This window comes from Ovis canadensis, chromosome 1 (genome assembly GCF_042477335.2).
Source record: "Ovis canadensis isolate MfBH-ARS-UI-01 breed Bighorn chromosome 1, ARS-UI_OviCan_v2, whole genome shotgun sequence".
Classification (NCBI taxonomy): Eukaryota; Metazoa; Chordata; class Mammalia; order Artiodactyla; family Bovidae; genus Ovis; species Ovis canadensis.
This window is the reverse complement of record NC_091245.1, coordinates 93,610,947-93,634,273: the sequence shown is the minus strand read 5'-3', so window position 1 is coordinate 93,634,273 and position 23,327 is coordinate 93,610,947. Positions and strand designations below refer to the sequence as shown.

Below are 23,327 nucleotides of genomic sequence, written 5' to 3'. Positions count from 1 at the left end.
GCAACCACTATTCTCTCATTGCTGGTGGAAGTACAGATGGTACAATCACTCTTGAAAACTGGTCTGGCAATCTCATACAAATGTGACTTTACACTTAACGGGATAGCCCCAGTAATTCCACTTCCAGGTTTTTACCCCAAATAAATGAAAACATATGTCCACAAAAAGGTTTGTATAAGAATGTTCTTAATAGGTTTATTTTCATAATAGCCCCAAATGATGCAACTCAAAGTCTATCCATAGGAAGAAGAATGGAAAACAAATTGTGGTATATGCATACACTAAAACACTATTGCTGAAATACAGCAAAACATGGATAAATCTCAAAGTTGTGATGCTGAGTGAAAAAAGGTCCAAAACAAAAAAATGTGAATCCAATTACATTAAATTCTAAAACAGGCAAAACTAATCTATAGTGACTGAATCAAAGCAAGGCTTGCGTTGGAGGGGGCTGGGGGCAGGGATTGACTGGGAAAACATAAGAGAACTTTCTAGAGTGATAGAAATACACATTTTAATAGCAGTGCGGGTTATATGGACTTATTCAGCTGTTACAACTTCTTGAATTATATACTTAAGATCTGTTCATCTTTGGGTAAATTTACTTCAATTCTGTAAAAAGAAAAAAATCACAAGCATGGAAAGAAACGGCTACACATTCAAAGATGGACAACTTGCTTTAACCTAAGGTGAGTCTGTTCTTGTTTAGTTGTGACCCCATAGACTGTAGCCCACCAAGCTCCTCTGTCCATGGGATTTTCCAGGCAAGAATACTAGAGTGGGTTGCCGTTTCCTTCTCCAGGGGATCTTCCCGACCCAGGGATCAAACCTGCATCTCCTGCATTGCAGGTGAATTCTTTACCACTGAGCCACCTGGGAAGCCAACAGTTTAGTAAAACAAGTTATTTTGTTACACTCTTAGTGAAGGCAAATATTGGATCCCATGTTTTGCATTGGGCCTAACACTCAATTGATGATCAGTATTGAAATAATGATCTCTAGTGTTGTGGTAATTTGGTTGACATTGCTGATTTGGTTACTCATCCTTTTTCCTGCCAAAGAGTTGCTAACTAAATCCCCTGTCCCTTTTAATAATGTGTGCACACTTGTGCCCCAAAATGAAGATGTCTAAGGTCTTCCCAAGCTTGAGGTTCTCAGAATAGAAAGGATCTCAGACCCTCTAAGTCAATCCCCAAGATTTTCAGTGAAGAAAATGAGGCCCAGAACGCTTGGACATGCCCAAAGTCACATAGGTGCTGAGAAGTACAGCCTCCAAATGCCCACCTCAGTGCTTTTCCCTGAATGTAACTTCAGAGTGAGCTACAAGATGTAGACACGACGGATGAACTGCCTTCACTGTGGGCCACCAGCACCTGTGAATTCATCCAAGAAGAAACTGACCCCTGTGGCACTTAAGAGGGGTCCAGTCTTAGGACTAGCCCAATCCATTCAACCACTCCTCTAGCCCTCTGGCTCTCCACCCCTATGACTGTCCCAGAGCCAAGGCAGGAAGCGCAACAGTCAGGACTAAAGTCATTTACTTATCACTGAACAAACGCCACATTCAACCACAGCAGCAGCTTTGGCTTCTAACAGCATCGCGTGTGCTCTGAAGAATTCCAATTTCAGTCCATATATCTGCTTACCAATGCATATCTGTCTGTACTTATAAGAACATACAGATACATGCTTATCTGTATCTTTACAGCTGTGCAGGCACCCGTTCATTTATTTGGGGCCAAGGCTGGACACGCATATACTTCAAGAGAGTATACAAACATGTTTCTGAGTATAACTCGGACGTTTGTTTAAATCAACTGGACTGTGAGACAGTTGGAACCCAGAGAGAAGAACACAATGTTTGTTTGTTTGTTTTTTTAATTAATAAATAGACAATACTTTAAACCTGGGTGATTTGGGGACTTCCCTGACAGTCCAGTAGGTAAGACCTCGCCTTCTAACGCAAGAGGTACAGCTCTGACCCTTGTTCTGGCAGCTAGGATCCCATATGCCTTGTGGCCAAAACACCAAAGCATAAAACAGAAACAGCATCAAGACAAATTCAATTAAAAAAAAAACTTTAAAAATAGTCCACATCAGAAAAAAAGATCTTAAAAATTGGGTGATTTCACATTAAATCCTAATTTCCAGCTTTTCTTAAATATTGCAAGACCCAGGAACACTGAATTCCTGCATTCTTGCACAGTGATAAGCATTCACAGCTGAGAAGCTGCCACTCCTTTGACAGAAGAAATCTATTGTCCAGGTGCCAGGCTCCATCACTCCATGCTGCAGCCCTGACATTGATGTACCATACAGATTGCTATTTATCCCCAAGCAAGCCTGACATATTTTTGCTCTTCTGTGTAACCCAGGGCCTATTTCACTCACTTCTATTTCCCTATCAGGCATCTAAGTGTGTGGCCTCTGGGCTGGTGAGGCTCCATCTGGGCTGTCCTAACTTCTCTGCTCCCCTTCCCAACATGACTTAGGGGCTCTGGAGAGCGAGCGTCCTTCTCTTCAATACTGTTCTGCTTTGGAATGAGTCTCCAGAGCCCATAGCCTGCAACTTTCCTGTCTCTGTCCTGTCATCAGCCCTTGCTGGCTTCTTTTCAACACCATTCCAAGCAAGCCAACCAATCACACTTCAGAATAATCCTCAAGCTGGCCAATAGCAGGACAGGCTGTTCTTAGACCAACAAGAAACCACGGGACATAGATAAACTAATTAACATGCTAGAAAAATAAAGATAAAAACCCAAGAGAACCTGTGGCAACAAGACTTAGGAAAACATTTACAGAAAAGAAGCCTGATCAAGCGGCAGTGTACTTACAGACTGCCTTTGATCCTTACCTGAGCTTCCTCTGTCCGCGCAGAATCATTTGCCAACAGGGGCTCTCCAGTGGGAGCTTGAATGGTGACAGATTTTTCTGACCCTCTGCCATCTTTATTCCGGGGTGACTTGTGCCTCTCTCTATTTCTTTCCCTGAAGAAACATGAAAGATAATCAGCTAGCACATTTATATCACATTAATTAATCCTCATCAAAACATGTTATGAATTTCATCTTGAATATAAGAAAATTCTGCAGATACACACACACACACACACACACACTGTGCCAATCCCCACCCACTGCCACCCCCACTGTGAGAAATAAGTTGATCTTTATTCCCTACTTACTATTTTCTTTCTGGCACTCTAAGACCCCAAACAAGACTTTCACTCCTCTCTCAACAGTGGTCATATTTTTCTAAAGTCTAATATTGTGAATTTTATAATTTCTGTAGTCAGGTAAATTTCATTGTAAGATTACTGATTTGATTATAATTTGCCTAAACTTACTTTCTAGGACATTATTTTATTCGGACAACAGAGCAAAATACTTAAGCTTCGGTCTGCCCAAAAATATCTGGGACACATTGTCAACCCTACACCTTTGGACAAGAGAAGAAAGGAGATTCTAAACCAAGAGAATCACTTATTTCTCTTTCCTACAAATTCGAAACTAAAAGTCATTCCCATAGGTTCTAGATGGACTCAAGGCACCCACAGAAACAGACAAAGGCTAGGACAAATGACACCAAGAGGTACACACATGAGCGTGTGTGTGTGTCTGTGTGTGCGTGTGCGTCTCTGTGTGTGTGTGTGTCTGTGTGTCTGTGTGTGTGTGTCTCTGTGTGTGTCTCTGTGCGTCTGTGTGTGTGTGTGTGTGTCTGTGTGTCTCTGTGTGTCTGTCTCTGTGTGTGTGTCTGTGTGTGTGTGTGTGTGTGTGTGTGTGCTTTTTCTCTAAGGAAAGCAGCCTGCTGCATCAGTTTACCCCAGATGAACTTCCTGGGTGATCTTCTAGGGTGACTAGGAAAGCACTCTGCTGTGGGTCAACGCTGAAATTACGGAAGGAATTAACCACTGTGCAAGTCATGACCTGGGCACTAACCATCTATGAAGACTGGTACCCCCAAGACCAACTGTGAACGGTCCACCCAGGAGCCCCACCAAAGGAGCCCCTCAGTGGCCAAGAATAAGCTCCCTCAACTCCTGTCCTACAGGTCGCCCTGATATCAGTCCCCCATTCTCTACCCAGGTGTCCTCCTCCCCAAGGTTTCGGGGTGGAACAGAAGCATCGCACACACACACTGCAGAGACGGATGGTCAGATTTTGGCTCTGTCCCTATTTGACGTGCGAGCTTGCACAAATTCAACCTGCCAACTAAGGAAAGTGTCTCACGAGTGGCTCAAAGGGTAAAGTCACGAGCCCCTGCAGTCGGTGACCTTGAAGACACCCTGAAGGGAGTTCAGGGCAGAGAGTAGGAATGAGGCCATCTATACTCTGGGAAAACTGGCAGAACGGGACTTCAGTCAAGATACTTGCAGGAGAAAGTTTTATGAACCCAATTTCTCACATCTTTTCATACTTAGAAAAGCACTAAAATCATTAAGAGATCATTTGTTCCTCGTGACTAGCAGCAACCTTCTACCAAGATGTGGGCTTAATTGCATGTGCCCCCTTCATCAAGTCATGCGTATGCTCATCCCCCAGCCCCCACCACGTCTTCAGAGCAGTTTCTCAGAGCTATCGGAGATGCTGTCTTCTGTGCTTTAGTTCTCAGGAAGCCCCAAATAAAAGTGAGCTCATAGCTCCCATGCTGTGTGCTGTAATCAACAAATCTCTGAAAACCTCGGTTTTACCATCTATGAAATGGGGATAATAATCACACCACATAGATATAGGGATATGAAATAATACATAGTAGCAATAATATTAACAAAAGCTATAATTATTGCTGTTACCATCAGCACTTGGCAAAGAATGGTGACTTGACTTGGTGAAGCAGAGTATGTGTTCCTTGGAGAAAGATGAAAAAGAAGCTTTTAACATACAATCAACCCCTCTGACTTTGCACAGTATTTCTCCTATTAATCTACTTAGCTAACAGAATCACATGCAGACTTCCTGTGGTCAGACTTCTGCCTTATCCATACCTCCCTAGGATAAGCCCTGGTTAATTCCTTTGAAGGGGAGGGAGGCTCCAGCCATCCCAGAGAGGCTTTCAGTGATAGCATCTTAATTCCTAAGGCATAATCTATCATTTCAATCTACTGCTAAATGAGAGTCCAGAAAGAGATGTGTTCTCATCAACACTGATGTTTTATTTTAACTGGGCAACTAGGGAAACGGCTAAGAGATTTTGTTTATCCAGAGATGTGTCTCACTGACGATCACTCTGCTCCCTACCCCAACGCACAGGGCACTTTGTTCACTCAGTCACGTCAAACTCTTACGGCCCTATGGACTGTAGCCCACCAGGCTCTTCTGTCCATGGAATTCTCCAGGCAAGAATACTGGAGTGGGTTGCCATTCCCTATTCCAGGGGATCTTCCCAACCCAGGGATCGAACCCATGTCTCCTGCGTCTCCTGAAATGGCAGGCGGATTCTTTGCCTCTGTGCCACCCAGGGACACCAAAGAGCACCTTACCAAGTGCTTTATTATTTGAAACTTGTTCAATCCCAATAATAGCTCTATGTGGTATTATTGTCGCCATCTTAATCATGAAGCAACTGAGGCTTATGGAGGTTGAGTGACTCCCCAAAGTCAGAGTAAGTGGCAGAGCAGGGTGTGGACGCAGTCTCTTGATTCAGACCCACTATGCTGCACCATTTGAAGAGCAAATGGAAGATTTTCTAGCCTACGAATTCCTAATGCTCATTCTCACACCCTGAACTTGAACTACCAGAGCTGCGGAATCTGCCTTTGAAGCTACTTCTAGAAGTCATGACTGGACCCTGACCTTGGAGAACACAAAGTGGTGTGCCCAACACTCTGGCCTGCCAAAGACAACCACTTCAAAAGGACTCACTGTGAGAAACAATAAGAGATTTGGGAGTGATTTCCCATGTGTCTGGTCAGTCTTAGAACGAGCTGTTTAGACTAAGTCTGGAATCACTGTTCCCTGGGGCCCCACCTCAGCCAGACCAGACCAAGGCACCTCCTCTTCTCGCTCTGTTCCCACTTTCCCCAACGGCTCTCACATCTATCACTGTCCTGCCATCTGCCAAGTCACGTGCTCCCCTGACCCATCTATCTATTCACTGGGCCCACAGGTCAAATCCTGTGACAGCACAAATTCCACCAGCAATCAAAATTCTTTCACTGTGTGCCAGTTCCTGCAGCCTGAACACCACTAGGGCCAGAAGTGGACAGGGAACCACTCAGGGTTGGAAACAGCCTCTTGGGGGGCCAGCCATCCCTCGACTTGACCCCAGTGGGCCTAGTCTGGTTTTTAAAGGCCCCAACAGTTCCCAAAGGAGAAGCGATCTCTACAATTCCCCTGGTAGCAGCAGAGCTAAACCAAATAGGAACTATTGTCTGATAACCCCCAGAAGGTTTCTCATCCTCCAAGACCGAAACCCTAAACCAGTGCTTCTCAAGAGTTGAATGTACAGACAAGCCACCTGCGGTGCAGGCTAAGTACAGATTCGCTGGCCCCACCCCAGAGAAATAGTCTGGAGCAGAGAGACAACAGGAATCTGCCCTTTTCATCAGCAGTCCCAGCTGATTAGGATGCAGGAAACTGCTCAAGGCTCTCCCACCCAAATGCTGCTCAGGGAGGAGGTAGGTGGAATAACTTACCACTTAATCGCCCTGTTTGTGAAATGCCCTGTATATGGCGAGGGCCTGATAATGGGAGCCGTGAATGCAATGCTTAGCTATACAATGTACAGTGTGGCTTCTACAATAAAACAGCATTAAGTGGATGAGGCTGGGAGTGGGACTCAGGACACTCTGCACTGGGTCCAGAACCAAGAGCTTTCCATCTGCTGTCAAGTAAGGGGCCAATAGAAAGCTTACCCTATCAACTCAATGTGGGCTGCGCATCACACTGGTCCTTGTTGAGGGAGCAAGACCTGTTGTACAGCTTTTGTAAAAATCACTGGTCCTGAATGACTGCTCTGGGAAGGTGCCTGAGCCTGGATTACTTAGAGAAGTCCAGCAAAAATGCTGCCATACAGACTTTCCAGAATGCAGAGCTATGAGCCCAGTATGGCTGCCTCACTGCATTGGTACCCAAACTTTCATCCCTAGAGTGTTAACTGCTGTGATGTCAAGGACGTGCCAAGTACCTACGGGAGAGCACCCCCCCCCACACACACAGTGGTGAAGACCATCAGTTTACCATGTCTAAAAGAAACAGGAGACGTGGGGTAGGCTAGCAAACCACTGAAAGGGTCTTTCAAACACAAGAGCACTGGGTGTCTTTCCAGCTCCACCTGAGTTGTCTTGATCCCCCACACACCTTTGCTGGGCAGGTGTGTGAGCCACAGGAATCCTTGTATCTTTATCTCTGAGCCTGTCTCCATGGAGCATCTGCCTGTACTGAGTAAAGATAAGTCAGGGATGGGGGGGCAAGCAATAACACGTTGGAGGCCAGGCATCTGTCTGTACCTGCAGGTGTGTGCGTGTGCAAACGCATGTGTTTAGGCGATCCTAGAGCTGAGCTCTGGGAGGGTGCTGTAAAGTCTCTCTCACTCCAGTCAGAATCCCCATTGAGCCCCAGACCATTCCCACTTACAATCGGTATTTCCTGGGAAGATGACTTGGTTCTATTTCTGGTGTTTGTCTACTTCTATTTGGGGGAAAGCCGGCCCCACCGGTTACTCCTCCCTTTCCTTCTCTACCACCACCCACTACCTGTCCTTTCTCTCCACCGACTGCAGGGCCTGGCTGGCTGCTTCCTCTTGGGTGGGAGGGCCGGGCACAGCAGAGACTGACTCTGAAGTGGCCTCGGAACAAAAGGACCACTCCGCCTACGCTCTGGCAGCCTCTATTGGACAATGCATTTTACACATCAGGCCCAGGGCTGACCCTCCAGGCCTTGTTTCCCTACCAGTTATTCCTGCTGCTATCCACTGTGCATGGCCCAGGGAGAAAAGCATGGCTTGCAAAGCAGTAAGAAATGGGGCCTGAAACCTGAGGGTCCCGACCAACCTCATTTGCTAAGTCACTTCAGTCGTGTCCGACTCTGTGCAACCCCATAGACAGCAGCCCACCAAGCTCCCTCGTCCCTGGGATTCTCCAGGCAAGAACACTGGAGTGGGTTGCCATTTCCTTCTCCAATGCATGAAAGTGAAAAGTGAAAGGGAAGTTGCTCAGTCGTGTCCGACTCTTAGTGACCCTCCTGGACTGCAGCCCACCAGGCTCCTCCGTCCATGGGATTTTCCAGGCAAGAGTACTGGAGTGGGGTGCCATTGCCTTCTCCACCAACCTCATAACTTCAGGCAAATAATGCTCTGTCTCTGCATCTCAGTGTTATCACCTGTTGAGCAGGGGTCCCCCCTCCCACCGTTTAAGGGCTGCTGTGAGGATGGGCAGCCATGACCCAGGATCTTAACAGGCTCTCTCAGAGTGGTCGTGGACAGCAGTGGAAGCTGCTGCACTGAGCTCGAGGAACTGGTGCTCTAAACCTGAAGGTTAGGTGAGGTCGGCTGGAGCCTGCATCATTTTCCCAGCAGGTTAACTGGATATCCTCTGGAGGTATCAAAAAACCAGACCACTAGCTTCTTTGTTGGAAGAAGTCATCTGTCATCTGCTTGGAACTCTGCCAGTACTCAAAGATGATCTCAGTGTCATCAAGCATATCAAGTTCGTTGCCCTTCATTATTCCTCTCTGAGAGTTCTACGAAGATTCCCAAAGAGCACGGTCCCACTCCTTTCCTACTCTGCCATGCAAATCGCTGAGCAAGGCAGCCTTCACAGGGATACTCCCCGCTGATACACTACCCTCTGCTGGGAACAGGGCATGCCTTTGGAGGGCTACTATGACTGTTCAATACCATTTACACCCAGACAAAGGACCCCTGACACCTACTATCTACGGATTACAACCTCCACCCCACAGTCACTATGCCCTGTCATGGGAGTCATCTCAGCGGCTGTGGTTTTTCTAAAGACACCAGGGAGCACACCTATAAATCTCCAGTGGTCATCTCTCACCCAGAGCCCTCCTGAGTAGGCATTCAGCAACATCCCTGATTAAAGTATTAAAAGTCTCAGCTTGTATTATCATTTGCCGAGCGCTTTCTGCAGGGGTCCAAGAAGGTACTCAGAGTTGTGTGTGCTATTTTCATGGAAAGTTATAGTCTCTTGAAGTTACCACAGGAGCACTACAGTATCAATTTCTGGGGGCCCCCAGGGGCTGAGGGAACACAGAGCAATGAGTGTTGGGATGGGACATGAGTGCAGATGAAGGAGGCCAGAGACGGCTTCTCCTTGGAACCCTGCAAGACACCCCTGCTTTACTCATCTCCAAGCACCCAGAGAACCCCAGATTCCCACTCCGCTCCTCACAGTGCAGGACAGGGAAGCTTGGCACACTGACAGGGGAACTGCTTTTCCCGGTTAAGTTCAAAGAGTGGATATTTTTAAACAGCTGTTTCTGGTATTTTAGAACAAATCTGATATGTTTACCCACTGATTGAAATTGGTGATTAAATTTTTCTCACCAGAGGGTTCCTGACTTTCCCAGGATCTGGGCTCTGGCCTCACTCAGCCGCGCTTCTTTCTGTTTCCCATGCTGACTAGAAAGTCTTGCCTGGGTTCCAGCACAAGCTCATTTACTTCTTTTCCCCAGATTATTATGATTGTAAGAGCAATACATGAAATTCGGAAAATAATGAAAGTTTAAAACACACACACAAACTATGTGTTACCATTCATCGTAAGAATATATACCTATTATAAAGTGCAAAGTTTTGAATCTTGGTTTTTAGTAACATGGCCTCATATATATTTTCTCATGTTATTAATCTTCGAAGGTCCTTTACATTTTTATTCTATTTGTATTTTTAATCGCAAAATGTATACGCTTATAAAAGACTGAACAAGTGTAGAAAGATAAAGCATCTAAGTGCCCATCAGTCACCATCCTGTGTGGACCCCTTCCCTGTGGAGGACCACTTGGGGCAGCTTGGACACTACCCTTCTAGACCTCTTTCTGCGCGTGTAGATCCGTATGGACTCACAAATAAATAAGTCAATTAGATACATGTGGCATACTGCTGTTTCACAAAACGAAATCCTGCTCTGCACTTAGCTGCCTGTATGGGGAACTGCTCAGTCAGGGAAACCCCACTACAATCACCATTCCTAGCTCTTCCCTGGGTCTATGGACTGGGGTCAACTGGGGCCTTCAAATGTGGTGCTGAAATGCCAGGGCCATTGATAGCATAAATCCAGGCACTGGTGAGTGGCCTACTGTGTGCTGGGTTAAATGCTTCACAGGCATCATCTGATTTAATCCTCCCCACAGCCCTGTGAGGAGGGAACTGCTCTCCCCATTTTACAGATGAGGGGTCTAAGTAAGAGGCAGCACTATGACTGTTTCAACTGCACTCTTCACTGGCCTGGTACTACCTCTTCACTCGCTCATTTCCTCACCATTCTGCAGGTCTGGAACACGGCAGGCCCCAGGAACACCAGCACAGACCTGTTCATTCTGTACAGAGGAGGGGAAATTTGGCACCCCCCATTACCCAGGTCAGATGTCCAAAACCCAGGCCTGTTCACTGGGAAGATGAGTCAGAGACAGAGAAATGCGTTAGGCACCAGGCCAAGCCTGCCAACCTGCCACTTCAGTGGATAAACCTCACAAGCAAGGGCATAATGGACCATGAGTCGGCAGCTCTGGGTAAGAAGCGACAAATTAACACTTTTTCTTTTTTTTAATAAAACTTTCACTTAGATTCTTGGTAAAGCTTTTGGGAGAATTGTCATCTTGGAGAAGTACTTAGAAATGAAAAACATTTCCACTGAAGGGAGCAACTTTAATTTAAAATCAGTTGTGAGAAGCGAAGGTCATCAACGGTAATGGTGGCTATAAAATGTAAATTGGTGGTGCCGTTCCTCCCAAAGCATGTTAAAAGGTTCTGAAAGCTCAGCTTCTCAGGCACCAGTGGACTGAAACTCCAGTGCCGGCTGCCCCCCAGGGGGATTGTGAAAGGGAGTCCAGGAAGCCCGAGAAACCTGCAAACTCTGCCCCCAGAGGAAAAGTGGAACAAGCAAGAGCTTACATACCCTTGTCTGTGAGATTTTTTCGAATGACTTGAATAGTAAGAATATCCAGAATACGTGGATTCGGTATCCATAGCAATGGAGGGCTTGCTCTCGCTGCAGGAGCAGGTACTGTTTCTCCTTAGAGGTAGAGAGAATTTCACCTACGGGACTCCTCAGACCTCAAAGGGCCTGGGAATCAAGGAGTCACTCCGACTGGAACAAATTCTGGGAAAATGAGAAAAACAAACAAACAAAAAAGATAAAGCCAACCTCGAGGAAGTTAAATTGGAAGATAAACGACAGTGGCAACCTCCACTCTGGGATCTCTGCTGTGGAACACATGAGCAAGGGTGAGGCTCCAGGGTGTCAAATGCTCCGCTCAGGTGTCTGGGAGGGGGACAGGTGGGCGGAGGCAAGCCACACCCCTCTGCAGCAGCAGTAAACCGGAAGTGGGAGAGACCTGGCCCCGGGCCATCTCCAGGACACAGCCCGGGCAGCCGGGCTTCCAGGCCTGAGACGCCATGTCCAGCCCCCACTGTCAGTGTGGCGGTTACAAAACAACACCCAGGGAAGCAGCCTGTAAGCCATTTGCTCACAGTTTCCTAAAGCCAATGGAAAAAAAAAAAAAAGTTCTCAATTCTTTAATCCAGGAATGCAAACTTCTAGAATTTCTCTTTTTAAAAGAAAAACTATTATTAGCACATTGCCTATAATAGTGAAAAGCTAGAAACACTCTCAATGCTCCCCAAAAGGAGGAACTGGTAAGGGAAACATGAGTCATTCACCCAAAGAAATATCACTGTTGTTGCTGTTTAGTCGCTAAGTCATATCCGACTCTTCTGTGACTCCATGGTCCTCCACAGAGGACCCCCAGGATCCTCTGTCCATGCCATTTCCCAGGCAAGACTACTGGAGTGGGTTGCCATTTCCTTCTCCAGGGAATCTTCCCAATCCAGGAAACAAACCCGCATCTCCTGCACTGGCAGGCGGATTCTTTACCAGTGAGACCCTAAGGAAGCCCGAAGAAATATCATAAAGCTGTTTAGAATGATAATTACAAAGAATAGAAGTTTATATGATCTAAATTTTAAAAGCAGGCTACAGGACTTGCCTAGTGGTACAGTGGCTAAGACTCCACACTCCCAACACTGGAGGCCCTGGTTCACTCCCTGGATGGGAAACTAAGATCCCACATACCACAATTAAAGATCCCATGTGCCACAAACGAGACTCAATGCAGCCAAAGAAATACATTAAAAAAAAAAAAAAAGCAGGCTACATATAGCATTGTAGACAGACTTTGAAATCTACACTCCAGTTACAATCACAGAGGATGAGATGGTTAGACAGCATCACTGACTCAATGAACATGAACTTGAGCAAACTCCAGGAGAGAGTAAAGGACAGAGAAGCCTGGTATGCTGCAGTCCATGGGGTCACAGAGTCGGACACGACTGAGCGACTGGATGACAAGACTGCTTGTGTAAGGACGAGGATGAGGGAACATCAGAAAATGAAAGCAGGTGGTTTGTTTGTTGCAGGCTCCTGGGTCTTTTGCCACACTTTCATTAGACACTGCTACGCAATAAAAATAAATTGGAAACATTTCCAAGTACATTCCTGAGCCCCGCATGTCAAAAACCTTTACTTCGAGACAAAAAGGAGCTCTACAGCCTTCATTCCAGAGCTGGTCTCCGCCCCTCAGGGCTCCTTCTTCCAGTGACCCTCGTGAGTTGACACGGCAAACAGAGCCAGTGAGATAAGTGTTAGGAAAAAACAAAGGAGCTGCAAATACCATCACTACCCTCAGCTGGGGGCTTCCCTGGTGGCTCAGCTGGTAAAGAATCCGCCTGCAATGCGGGAGACCTGGGTTTGACCCCCTGGGTTGGGAAGATCCCCAGGAGGAGGGCATGGCAGCCCACTCCAGTATTCTTGCTTGGAGATTCCCCATGGACAGAGGAGCCTGGTGGGCTACAGTCCATGGGGTCACAAAGAGTCGGACATGACTGAAGTGACTTAGCATGCACGGAAAAAGCCGCATCTGTAAAACGTCAATAAAAGGGCATTCGAGAAACGAACAAGCTACAACTGTGATTGCACCCAGAACCACTCCGATGTGCCAGATAAAGGGCAGCTGTGGTTCTCAGGACTCCTGTGACAGTCCTCCACCTGGCAGCTCTCCATGTCCCTCTCAGTAAGAGAAAGGCTGGGAAAGGAGCAGGCCAGAGTGAGTACCTGTGTTCACCTGCAGCCAGACAGCACTAGGTCCACCCAGGTAAGCTTACTAAGCCCCTCGGAATCTCAGGCTCCCCATCCATAAAGTGGAAATAAAGTGGCCTATTTTGTGAGATGACTGTAAAGAATCAGTGTGGGGGAAAAAACCCACCGTGGGCATTTTTAAAATACTTTTGCTTTTGGACCTACCCCTACTTTTGCAGAAGACTTCAAGAATCAGCTCACCCATTTTTTCTCCCTACTCTGCCTCTCAGCAGATTCAGTAAGTTTCGATGAGCTTTCAGCACCTCAGACTCTCACTTCCTTTCTGCTTCCTTGTTGCTTGTTCTGCTTCATACCTGCCAGACATCAGCCTTAAAAGGTGAGCCAAAATCTCCAGACCTGCCCTTGAATAAGCCTCTTTCCCCGAAGGCCTTTCACCCAGCTCTCTGCTAACCTGCAGGTTCTCATACCAGGCTGCTTGGCCCAGAAACCTGACTGCCATCTCCTACATTCTGAACTGACCATCCACAATGTCTATGCTTTTTTTCTTTTTTTTTTTTTTGCCCTTCAACCCAGAACTCTTGAGTCTCCTTTCCATGCCAGCTTCTAGCTATTTCCGGCTAAATGCTGCCGAGGTGTCTCAGAGGCAGGCACCCCAGGCTCCAAAGACCTGGGCTGATCCTATTCACATTTCCTGGCCATGACACAGTGTGACAGACGCTCCCCTCTGTGAATTTACCTCCCCTGGGTTTAAAAAAAAAAAAAAAGAGAGAGACTTAATGCAGTCTCTTCCTAGGGTTGTTGTAAGCACTGATTTACAATTTATTTTGGAAGCTCCCAAAATAAAGTCTCTGGCACATGCTAACCCAAGTTTTATTCCCCCTGTCCTTCTGCAAAAGGACGTCATCCTTCATCCTCATTAAAACCTCCAGCCGTCCAATAAAGCAACTCCGGGCATGTCCCGCAGAGGAAATCATGGGCTCCCAAGTGCCCTTAGCGGGAGGGCTTTACCTCTAGTCTACCAGCTGCCCTTGTCTGGTTTCTCTCCAGACAATACCTGCCTATACTTATCAAAGGGGTGATCTGTAGATCCTGCCATCCCCTCCCTCGTCACCCCAATTCTCCATCCTCGACACTCCACTGAAACAGCTCTAAGTTGGCCACCGATTGTTGCTGTTGTTCAGTCACTAAGTTGTGTCCAACTCTTTGTGACCCCATGGACTGCAGCGTGCCAGGCTCCTCTGCCCTCCACTATCTCCCTGAGTTTGCTCAAACTCATGTCCATTGAGTTGGTGATGCTATCCATGATGCCACAGTTTGCCATGAGCCAGATCCAAAGGTCCCTTCCTTGTTCTCCTTCCCCCGACCTTCTTATGCCATGTATTCATTCATCCGCCTCCATGTTTAGTGGGGCCATAAGAGACCTACTAGGTGCTGCTGGGGCACAGCAATGACAGCAGTCCACGGCACACGGCTGCCCTCACAGAGCTCTCTGTTGCCTGTCCTCCTCCAAGGCGACAATGTTTATGCTACTACTTCTCCCATGCACCTTCCCCCTCCCCCATCATCCCTTAAGTCTCAAAACTTGCCCATTATGGGACTTCCCTGCTGACCCAGTGGTTAAAACTCTTGAGCTTCAATGCAGGGAGCTCAGGTTCGATACCTGGTCAAGGAACAAAGATCCCATTTGCTACAGGGCACAGCCCCCCCGCCCCCTCCAAAAAAATCTCTCCCATTATTCTCCTCCATCTATGGATTTACTCTAGGATAAGCTCCTGGGATACACTGAACATAAGAAGTACCCAATAGATACTTACTGAAAGGATAAATCCCCAGGGCACATTTCCTACTTGTTTTCCAGGTGGTGTAGTAGTAAAGAATCCACCTGCCAACGCAGGAGACTCGGGTTCGATCCCTGGGCCGGGAAGAATCCCTGGAGTAGGAAATGGCAACCCACTCTAGTATTCTTGCCTGGAAAGAGAAGCCTGGTGGGGGTACAGCTTATGGGGTCACCAAAACACAACTCAGCAACTGAGCACACACACACTCGCATTTCCTACTTAGACCCCTCTTGCTCCACGTGGGATTATCATCACCCCCAAGATGCTCTCCAGCGCTCTGGCCTATTCTTTTCAATTTCCTTCACTGGAGTTGTACAGTCACCCTACTGGCCCTACAGAGCCAACCCGGCACCATTTTCATAACTTCCTCTCCCTCTCATCCCACATATTTCACTGTCACTAAGTGCCCTCTGTCCCCTGGGGTCCACCCTTCACTCTTCTGGTTCTCAGCCACCCACTTCCTCCAGGCTCTGGGGACACAGGGCTAAACTATTACAAAGCCTGCAGGTTTCCTCACAGAATCCAGGTTCTACAGAACTCGGGCCCCTTCTACATCACAGTTTCTATCAGTTATCAATTTTTTTTCAAGATCTCAGTGAGGATTAAGAAGCAGCAGCCAAAGGCAAACTGACACAATCCAGAGTGAACTCATTTCAAAAGCCAACATAAGAGCTTCGGTATGGTTAACAGAAAAACACATCCTGAAGCTTATCTTTGCAGCAATGCATTTAGAAGATAGTTCCCTTGTATGCACAAGAAATTAGCAGACCTCAGATAAGGTCAGAGGGGGATGCCTTATCGGGAAGATTAAGTAATGAAAAGGGATCAGGTTCCCTGGGTAATAAACCAATAGGCTCTGCACTAGCCTGAATGGGATAGGGTCATAAAAAGGTGTAAATGTGGATCCTTGGAATGCAGAAACTGTGCCTCCATCATGCTGACCCCTGACAAGACCCAGATTCTGGCTGGCGCTGCCTGGACAGCAGCCAGAGCGATCTCTCAGGTCACAGTGTGGATGTTGTTTCCCTGCTTGAAACCCTTCCATGGCGTTCTGCTACGCTTCGAATAAAACACAAAACTTTTCACTTGGTCAGCCAGGCCCTGCCCATATCTCCTTCTTGGCCTTCCTTCTCTTTCTAAGGTCCTCTAAGGCAGCAGTCCCCAGTCTTTTTGACATCAGGGACTGGTTTCATGGAAGACCAGTTTTCCATGGAACTGGGGGCAGGGTTGGTTGCAGGATGGTTCAAGGGCATGACGTCTACGGTGCACACTATTTCTATTACTATTTCACATTATACTTTATTACTATTACATCAGTTCCAACTCAGGTCATCAGGCATTAGATCCCAGAGGTCGGAGACCCCTGCTCTAAGGCACCATGCCTTTCTGCAGCCTCAGTGTATACACTCTACCAACTCTTCACCCACCTCATTCCACCCAGTTCCTACCAATCCCTCTCAAATGAAATATGGCTTCTTTCAAGAAGCCTTCCCTGATCCTCCAATCTCAACTCCCTGTACTTCTCCTTGACGTCCTGGTTTTCAGTTACACAGGGACTGGCTCCTGGAGAGACAGGACGCTCCACAAGGGCGGGGCCTCTTTCATGACTGTCTCTTCAATCCCTGGAGCACACCAGGCTCTCAGTAACGCACGCTGAAGGAAGGAAGGGTTCTGGTGGCAGATAGCAAGATGTGGAGGCCACAGACTCATGCAGAAGAAACCTTAGAGGTCATCTATTTTAAGTCCTCAATTTTACAACAGAGGGAAAGATGCAGAGATTAGATCCCACAGTGACAGCTGAACCGCCGAGAGTGGAGGTGCCCTGCTGCTCACACAAGTCTCTCTCACCAGCAAAGGTTATATTCCAGATACTTTGAGTAAGAATCAGTATTAGTTCTCTGCCTCCCCCTCCTGTCACTTATCCCTTCTGGGAACTGGAGGCTAACAACAGGATAGGGCTCAGTGCTCATCAAGCCACATCTCAGGGGGGCAGGAGGGCAGCACTGTAAATCTGGAATTCCCCGGCAACAGCAGCAGAGAATGTTCTTCACCACCCTTTGTTAAAAGCAAAATGGGGATCAGTGGCTTTGAAGTGTGTGTGTGTGTTCAGCCAATCAGTCATGTCTGACTCTTTGCAACCACATGGACTGTAGCTTGCCAGGCTCCTCTGTCCATGGCAAGAATATTGGAGTGGGTTTGCCATCTCCTACTCCATGGGATCTTCCTGACCCAGGCACAGAACCTGAGTCTCTCACATCTCCTACCTGGGCAGACTCAGGAGAAACCGAGTCCGAGTCCATCTCCTGCATGGGATTCTTTATCTGCCCCTAAAGCCATGTTCACTTACATAAAATATACGTGACTCCTACTTAAAAGGAAAACACAGTGATCAGAAAATCATAAGAGGGAAATAATACACTATGGTAATGACAGTGGTAAACATAAGCTAACCTTCTCAGAAAACGAAATCATAAAAACATCAACAGCTCTGCCTAGAGCTATGAAGTAATTAAGTGAACTTGGGTTTGGACGGTTACCTTGCAAGGGGTACAAAGACACACGCTGAATTTAAAGAGCCATCCCGCTCCTTCTGCACTGGATGTATTTCCAAGGGAAAGAGGTTTCTGCTGCAACTGTGTTTACATATACTGTGTGCATTACTTTGAATATTTTGTTTTTTATCATATACAGAACTCTAAAGGATTTATGGCATTTATAATTTTTATTGTTTTCAAGCTAACATTTTTCTCAAGGTACCCATTTTTAATTACTCACGAGGAAAAGGGTAATTTAGATATTTTGTTTAGAGTCAACTTTTCTTTTACAGAGGATAAGCCATGAGCACAGGTTCTGCAGTTAGATCGTTACTGCTCAAATCCTGGCTCTGTTCCTTATCAGCTATGTGACCTCAGATTAAGTTACTTAACCTTTCTGTGCTTGTTTCCCTAATTATAACAACAGAATTATATTTTGCTTACCTTACAGGCTCAAGATGGGTTAAATGAGATCATTCGTAATCTTTCAGACTAGCGCCTGGTACAGGATAGGTATTCAGTTCAGTTCAGTCGTGTCCAACTCTTTGCAACCCCGTGGACTGCAGCAAGCCAGGCCTCCCTGTCCATCACCAATTCCTAAACTCATGTGCATCGAGTCGGTGATGCCATCCAGCCATCTCATCCTCTGTCATCCCCTTCTCCTCCTGCCCCCAATCCCTCCCAGCATCAGGGTCTTTTCCAATGAGTCAACTCTTTGATAGGTATTAATTACTACTTAGTAAATCTAAATTCCTTCCATTGGAAGGAAAACTTTTAGAAGGCACATGACTGCTGTATCATTTTCATTAAACCTATGTGTATGTTTCTGGTCCACTTGAGTCTACCTTTAGTGTTACTGCTGTCGTGTCCGACTCTTTGGGACCTCATGGACAGTCACCCCCCCAGGCTCCTTTGTCCATGGGAATTCTCCAGGCAAGAATACTGGAGTGGGTTGCCATTCCCTTCTCCATGGAATTTTCCCAACCCAGGGATTGAACTCACGTCTCCTGTATTGCAGGCAGATTCTTTACCATCTGAGCCATCTACCCTTAATGGATACCGTTAGCTACAGTTAACTAATTTATTGATTTCCATTCTGTTCCTTGCAGGTCGTCTTTTACTGTTCCCAGGTTAGAAGTGAGTATCAGAGAAAACTGTGTGTTTTATCGGGTTTATCTGGAGGAACTCACGATTGTAAGGGAGGGTAGAAAGAAGTATTTTACTGAACCTGGGGTCTATAAAGCATAACACATCATCCAGGTCACCGATGTGGGAATCAGAGGGACTGGTGTATTTGCAACAAATCCAGTGATTCTTCAACAGGGCTCTTATGAAAAAGTGATTCTGGGCCACTATTCACAAGGAAAGAAAATGTCAACCTCACTGTACCTGTCTTGCCAATGATTTCAACTCATCTTCTTCAAATAATTGCTCTTGGCTCCAGTCATCAATTACCTCTGAAACACTCCCAGTAGCTGGGTATAAATTTCTGCAGAGCTGTGAATGGTTTACATGGCTGGAATTCTTACGATGTACATTTGTTATCAAGTGACCCCCTTGTCCCCTGCCAGATTTTTAAGCTTCAGAAAAACACATTTCATAAACATTTACTACCTCCTCTGTAAATCCAGTGGTGCCAGGTCCAACAACTGCTGTCCAATAAGTGGGATTCAGAAGGGAATGGATTCATTGGGATGGAAGCACACTGCGGCAGAAGACACATGTACCTTTTCATCAGGCTTTGGGTGAGCCCTAAGCCACAACCAGAAACATGGGCCAGCCCCACGTCCACCTAATCCTGTTGGGTCCACCTTCTGGAAAATGGCATAGAACGAAGCTCTAATCATATACCCATACCCAGCTAGTCACCTAACCACAGCTAGTTCACTTTATAGAGAGAAGACGGCCATAAAGAATCTAATGGCTCAAAGTTAGTCGAGTGCCTCTGATGTGTCAGGAACTGCTTTCAGTCATTTGCCTGTTATATTTCACTTAATCCTCAGAACAAGACTTATATGGGAGAAAAAAATATTAATTTTCTGTTACAGTTAAGAAAACCAGTCACACACCGGGTAAACGCTGGAGCCGGGCCTTGAACTCTTGAGAGTCTAACTCCAGAACCTGCTCTTAACTATAGAAACTATACAGCAATATAGCAATTATCAGAATTGCTTATTTTCAGAGAGGAGGGTAGGCAACAATCATAAACTGTCCCAAACCACACATAACCTACAAAGATTTCTGCAATTTCAACTCCTATTCACAGGTTCAGTGTCCCAAGCACTGTGGAAAGTACAGGAAAAATGAAATGAATCTGAAATAGTTCTAACTGCTGCGGCGCTCACAGCCCAAAGGTGGAAACTGCCTTTTCAAATACAGTCTGATAGGCGCCTGTGCAAACCAACTCCTCCTGAGGTCTGGAGTCACAACCAGGGTGTGTGTGTGTGTGTACTGGGGGATGGAGAGTACCTTCCTCTTTCAACACTTGTTCAATCTCCAATGGGACCAGGGTGACAAGGCGTTGTGGCCTGGTCAGGGCACTCTCCTTTACGGTCTCATCCTTTCACTCAAATACACAAGGCAATAAAACATGTACTGCCTGGCAAGCGGTCCTTACAAATATGCCATTCTTAAAATTCTCCCATTTTACTTACAAATTAAGTTGCAGCCAAGTCACACTGCCAACACTGTAACAGTGAAAATTTCACACTAGCTGTTTCACTAATTATATTGTGAGACACCAAAGTCTGGGAATACTAGAAGCTCATGGGGTAGGTGAAGAGTGTTATTTCTTTGAACTGGAGAATAAACAGTTTCCTCCCACAAATCAAAGCCCCAACTATATCACATTGATTTACTTCAACTCTAAAAACTCTAATTAGTGGTTTCATAAAATGACTAATTACATCTCCCTGGATTCAGACAGTTTCTGCCATCTCACTTAAAGAGCCTAGGAGCTGTGTAATCAAACAACCCACCCACTGGAAGGAGAATGCTAATTAGCATTGTTGATTGGTGACACAAGTTACAATATTTTTCCAGCAACCTTGTAAAATTTATAAACACATCAGTGAAAACGCCAGATTCTTTACAGCTTGCTAGCTTTTGGAATAAGTGTCTTAAAATACATGCATTTCCAACCACAGCCCCCTCGAAGGGGTTTAACAAAATGCACGTGTCAGCTACACAATCATCATCACAAAGCGCTCTAACGTCTCTTCACGAGCAGCTAAACGAGCTCACAACACCTTCTCGGGTGGGCCTTTTACCTGGTTTGAAGCTGTGAAAACGGAGCCACGGATTTCTCGGCTCCAAGTCTCACCAGCTCATCTCCCGGCCGCCAGGCCGCGGCTCCGCCCCACTCCTGCCTCCGACACCGACGCGTTTAAATTTTTAGAAAGCTTCACACTTCTCTGGACGCGTTTGCTCGGGGCAGTTCAAAGCCTGTAGGAGGAAATGAGGTCCTGCCCGTGGCGAAGGCTGCCCCGGTGCGGTAAGATCGCCTCCAACCGGGACGCCTCGGGCAGAGACTTGCCGGACACCTCCTGCTCCACCCCGGCGTTTTTGAAAGTAAACTCCTACCTGCCTGTTGCGCTCTCTGAAGCGCAACCGGACTCGCGCCCCCGCCTCCCCCCGGCCTCCTGGGCCGGTTCCATTCTGGAAGCGAGGTGGAAACACAGGCCAGCTCTGTGCTGATTTCTGGCCCTGGATCGGGCGGGCCCCCGGGCGCGAGAGGTTCCCAGGTCGAGCTCCGCAGCGAGGTGGGAACCACGGAGCGCGCCCGGCTCCCAGGGAGCGCAGGGCGCCCCAGCCCCCGCCTCGAACGGCGGGTTCCTCCGCCCTGGTGCCTGTACGAATGCTCGGCCACTCCCTGCCGGCCGGGACGCGCACCCCAAAGTACAGTCTGGGGAGAAGGGAGCGTCCGAGGCGTGAGAAGGGAATGCCCGGACCGAGAAAGTGGGGTGCGCGGGGAGCGGAGCGGGAGGGGCGCACCACGCGCGGATGGGAGAGGACTGGGGTCCCGGAAAGCACGGCTCGCGCTGCGGTCCGAGGGGAGGGGGCTCCCTGCCAGAGGCACGGGGAGGGCAGTGAACCGGGGTCGGAGTCCCGGGTGGGGCTGCGGGAGGAGGACGCAGGGGCTAGCGGGGTCCCAGGTTCGGGTGGGGGCGTCTTCCCGCGGAAGGTCTGCACCCCGCGCCTGCCGCTCAGCCGCGGCCGGCCTCCGGCGGGACTCACCTCCGCGCCGGCCGTGCGGGCGCCGCGGCCCGCAGTCTCGGCTCGCAGCGGCCCCGGCTCTGCGGCCTGCGCTGGGCTCCTGTAGAGGCAGAGCCCCGCCGCCGCCGCCGCCGCCGCCGCCGCCGCTGCACTGCTGCTTTCCGCTTCCTGTCCCGGCGCCGCCCCGCAGCCCGAGCCCAGCCCTGCGAGCCCGGCGCGGCCGCGAGCCAAGAGCAGCGAGCGCGGCCGGCCGAGCGGCGGGCCCAGCCCACCTGCAGCGGAGGGCGGGGCCGGGCCGGCGTCTCCCCAACCCCCGGGAGCCCGGCGCCCCGAACACACTCACACGCACACGCACACACCCTCGCGCAAGCACAGTCGTTCTCACACAGACCCCAGGGGCTGACCACACACACACACATTCACACATCACAGACACATGGTCAGAGATTGACCCCTACCCACTTGTTCAAGGGTTTGCCTGATGGGTCGGAGGGTAAAGAATCCGCCTGCAGTGAGGAGGAGCTGGGTTCGATCCCTGGATTGGGAAGATCCCCTGGAGGAGGGCATGGCAACACACTCCAGTATTCTTGCCTGGAGATCCCCCATGGACAGAGGAGCCTGGCGGGCTAAGTCCATGGAGTCGCAGAGAGTCGGACTGAACAACTAAGCACAGCACTTGCTCAAGCTCACACCCTCACGCACACACAGACTCACAATCATACACAAAAATTCAAGCCCATTTGTGCACACTGGAGCCCCAACACAAGTATATTTGCATAGCAGCCCAGGGACTAAACCACCCCCCTCCATACACATATACACACTTAAATACACATATTCCAAGAATTAGCCCACAAATATCCATATATGCATGCATCTCAAACAACATACACACTCACACTTAAACTCACACACAGCCCAGGAAATAACCCCACATGTAACCATACACACCCAGACCCCCTATGGGCTCCCAAAGCTAACTCTACCCCTCCTCCTCCATTTAACAGAGTGGTGACTGCCCCCCCAACCCCAGTCTCCTAGAAACTACTAGAAGAGCACACTTCTGAAGGCAGGCAGCCCCAGGTTCCAGTCCTGATTCAGCCAGGTCTGTTTCTGTCTAAGTCTTTGTTTCCCTGTCTGAAAAGCAGAGAAGAGGATAAAGCCAGCCTTGCGGGATAGTGATGAGGATTATGAAAAGTGGCTGGTCCCTCGACGCACTACACAGTTGCCAACTATTCAGAGGAGCATTTACACTCTTCTTACTTAGTTGTCTGGTGTGGGTGGACAGGGTCAGGGATCCATGTGGACAGTCCAGAATCTGGCTGGGACCCACAGCAGTTTCCACGGCAGTGCTCACCAGTAGAGGTGGTGTCTAATGAAGCAGCATGGGCAGTTGGGTGGTGGAACACACCCATGCTGGACTAGCCTTAGTTGTGGAACTTCAGTCTCTAAAGCCCTCACTCTCCC

The 23,327-nt window shown here is 48.0% G+C and overlaps 1 protein-coding gene across 2 annotated transcripts in view; it reads right to left on the bottom strand.

Moving 5' to 3' along the window:
* The window catches only part of VANGL1 (VANGL planar cell polarity protein 1), a 54,504-nt gene extending 32,431 nt beyond the window's left edge, over positions 1–22,073 (bottom strand). The window contains exons 1-4 of one of the 2 annotated variants that reach the window (XM_069601524.1): positions 21,882–22,073; positions 20,915–21,089; positions 11,075–11,278; positions 2,855–2,987 (exon numbers count right to left, since the gene is read on the bottom strand). In XM_069601524.1, coding sequence (XP_069457625.1) covers positions 2,855–2,987; positions 11,075–11,145 — 204 coding nt within the window. In that variant the 5' untranslated portion in view covers positions 11,146–11,278; positions 20,915–21,089; positions 21,882–22,073. The remainder of the gene's footprint in view (positions 1–2,854; positions 2,988–11,074; positions 11,279–20,914; positions 21,090–21,881) is intronic. The other variant, XM_069601513.1, reaches the window with a different exon arrangement.
* Between the last annotated feature and the right edge of the window lie 1,254 nt (positions 22,074–23,327).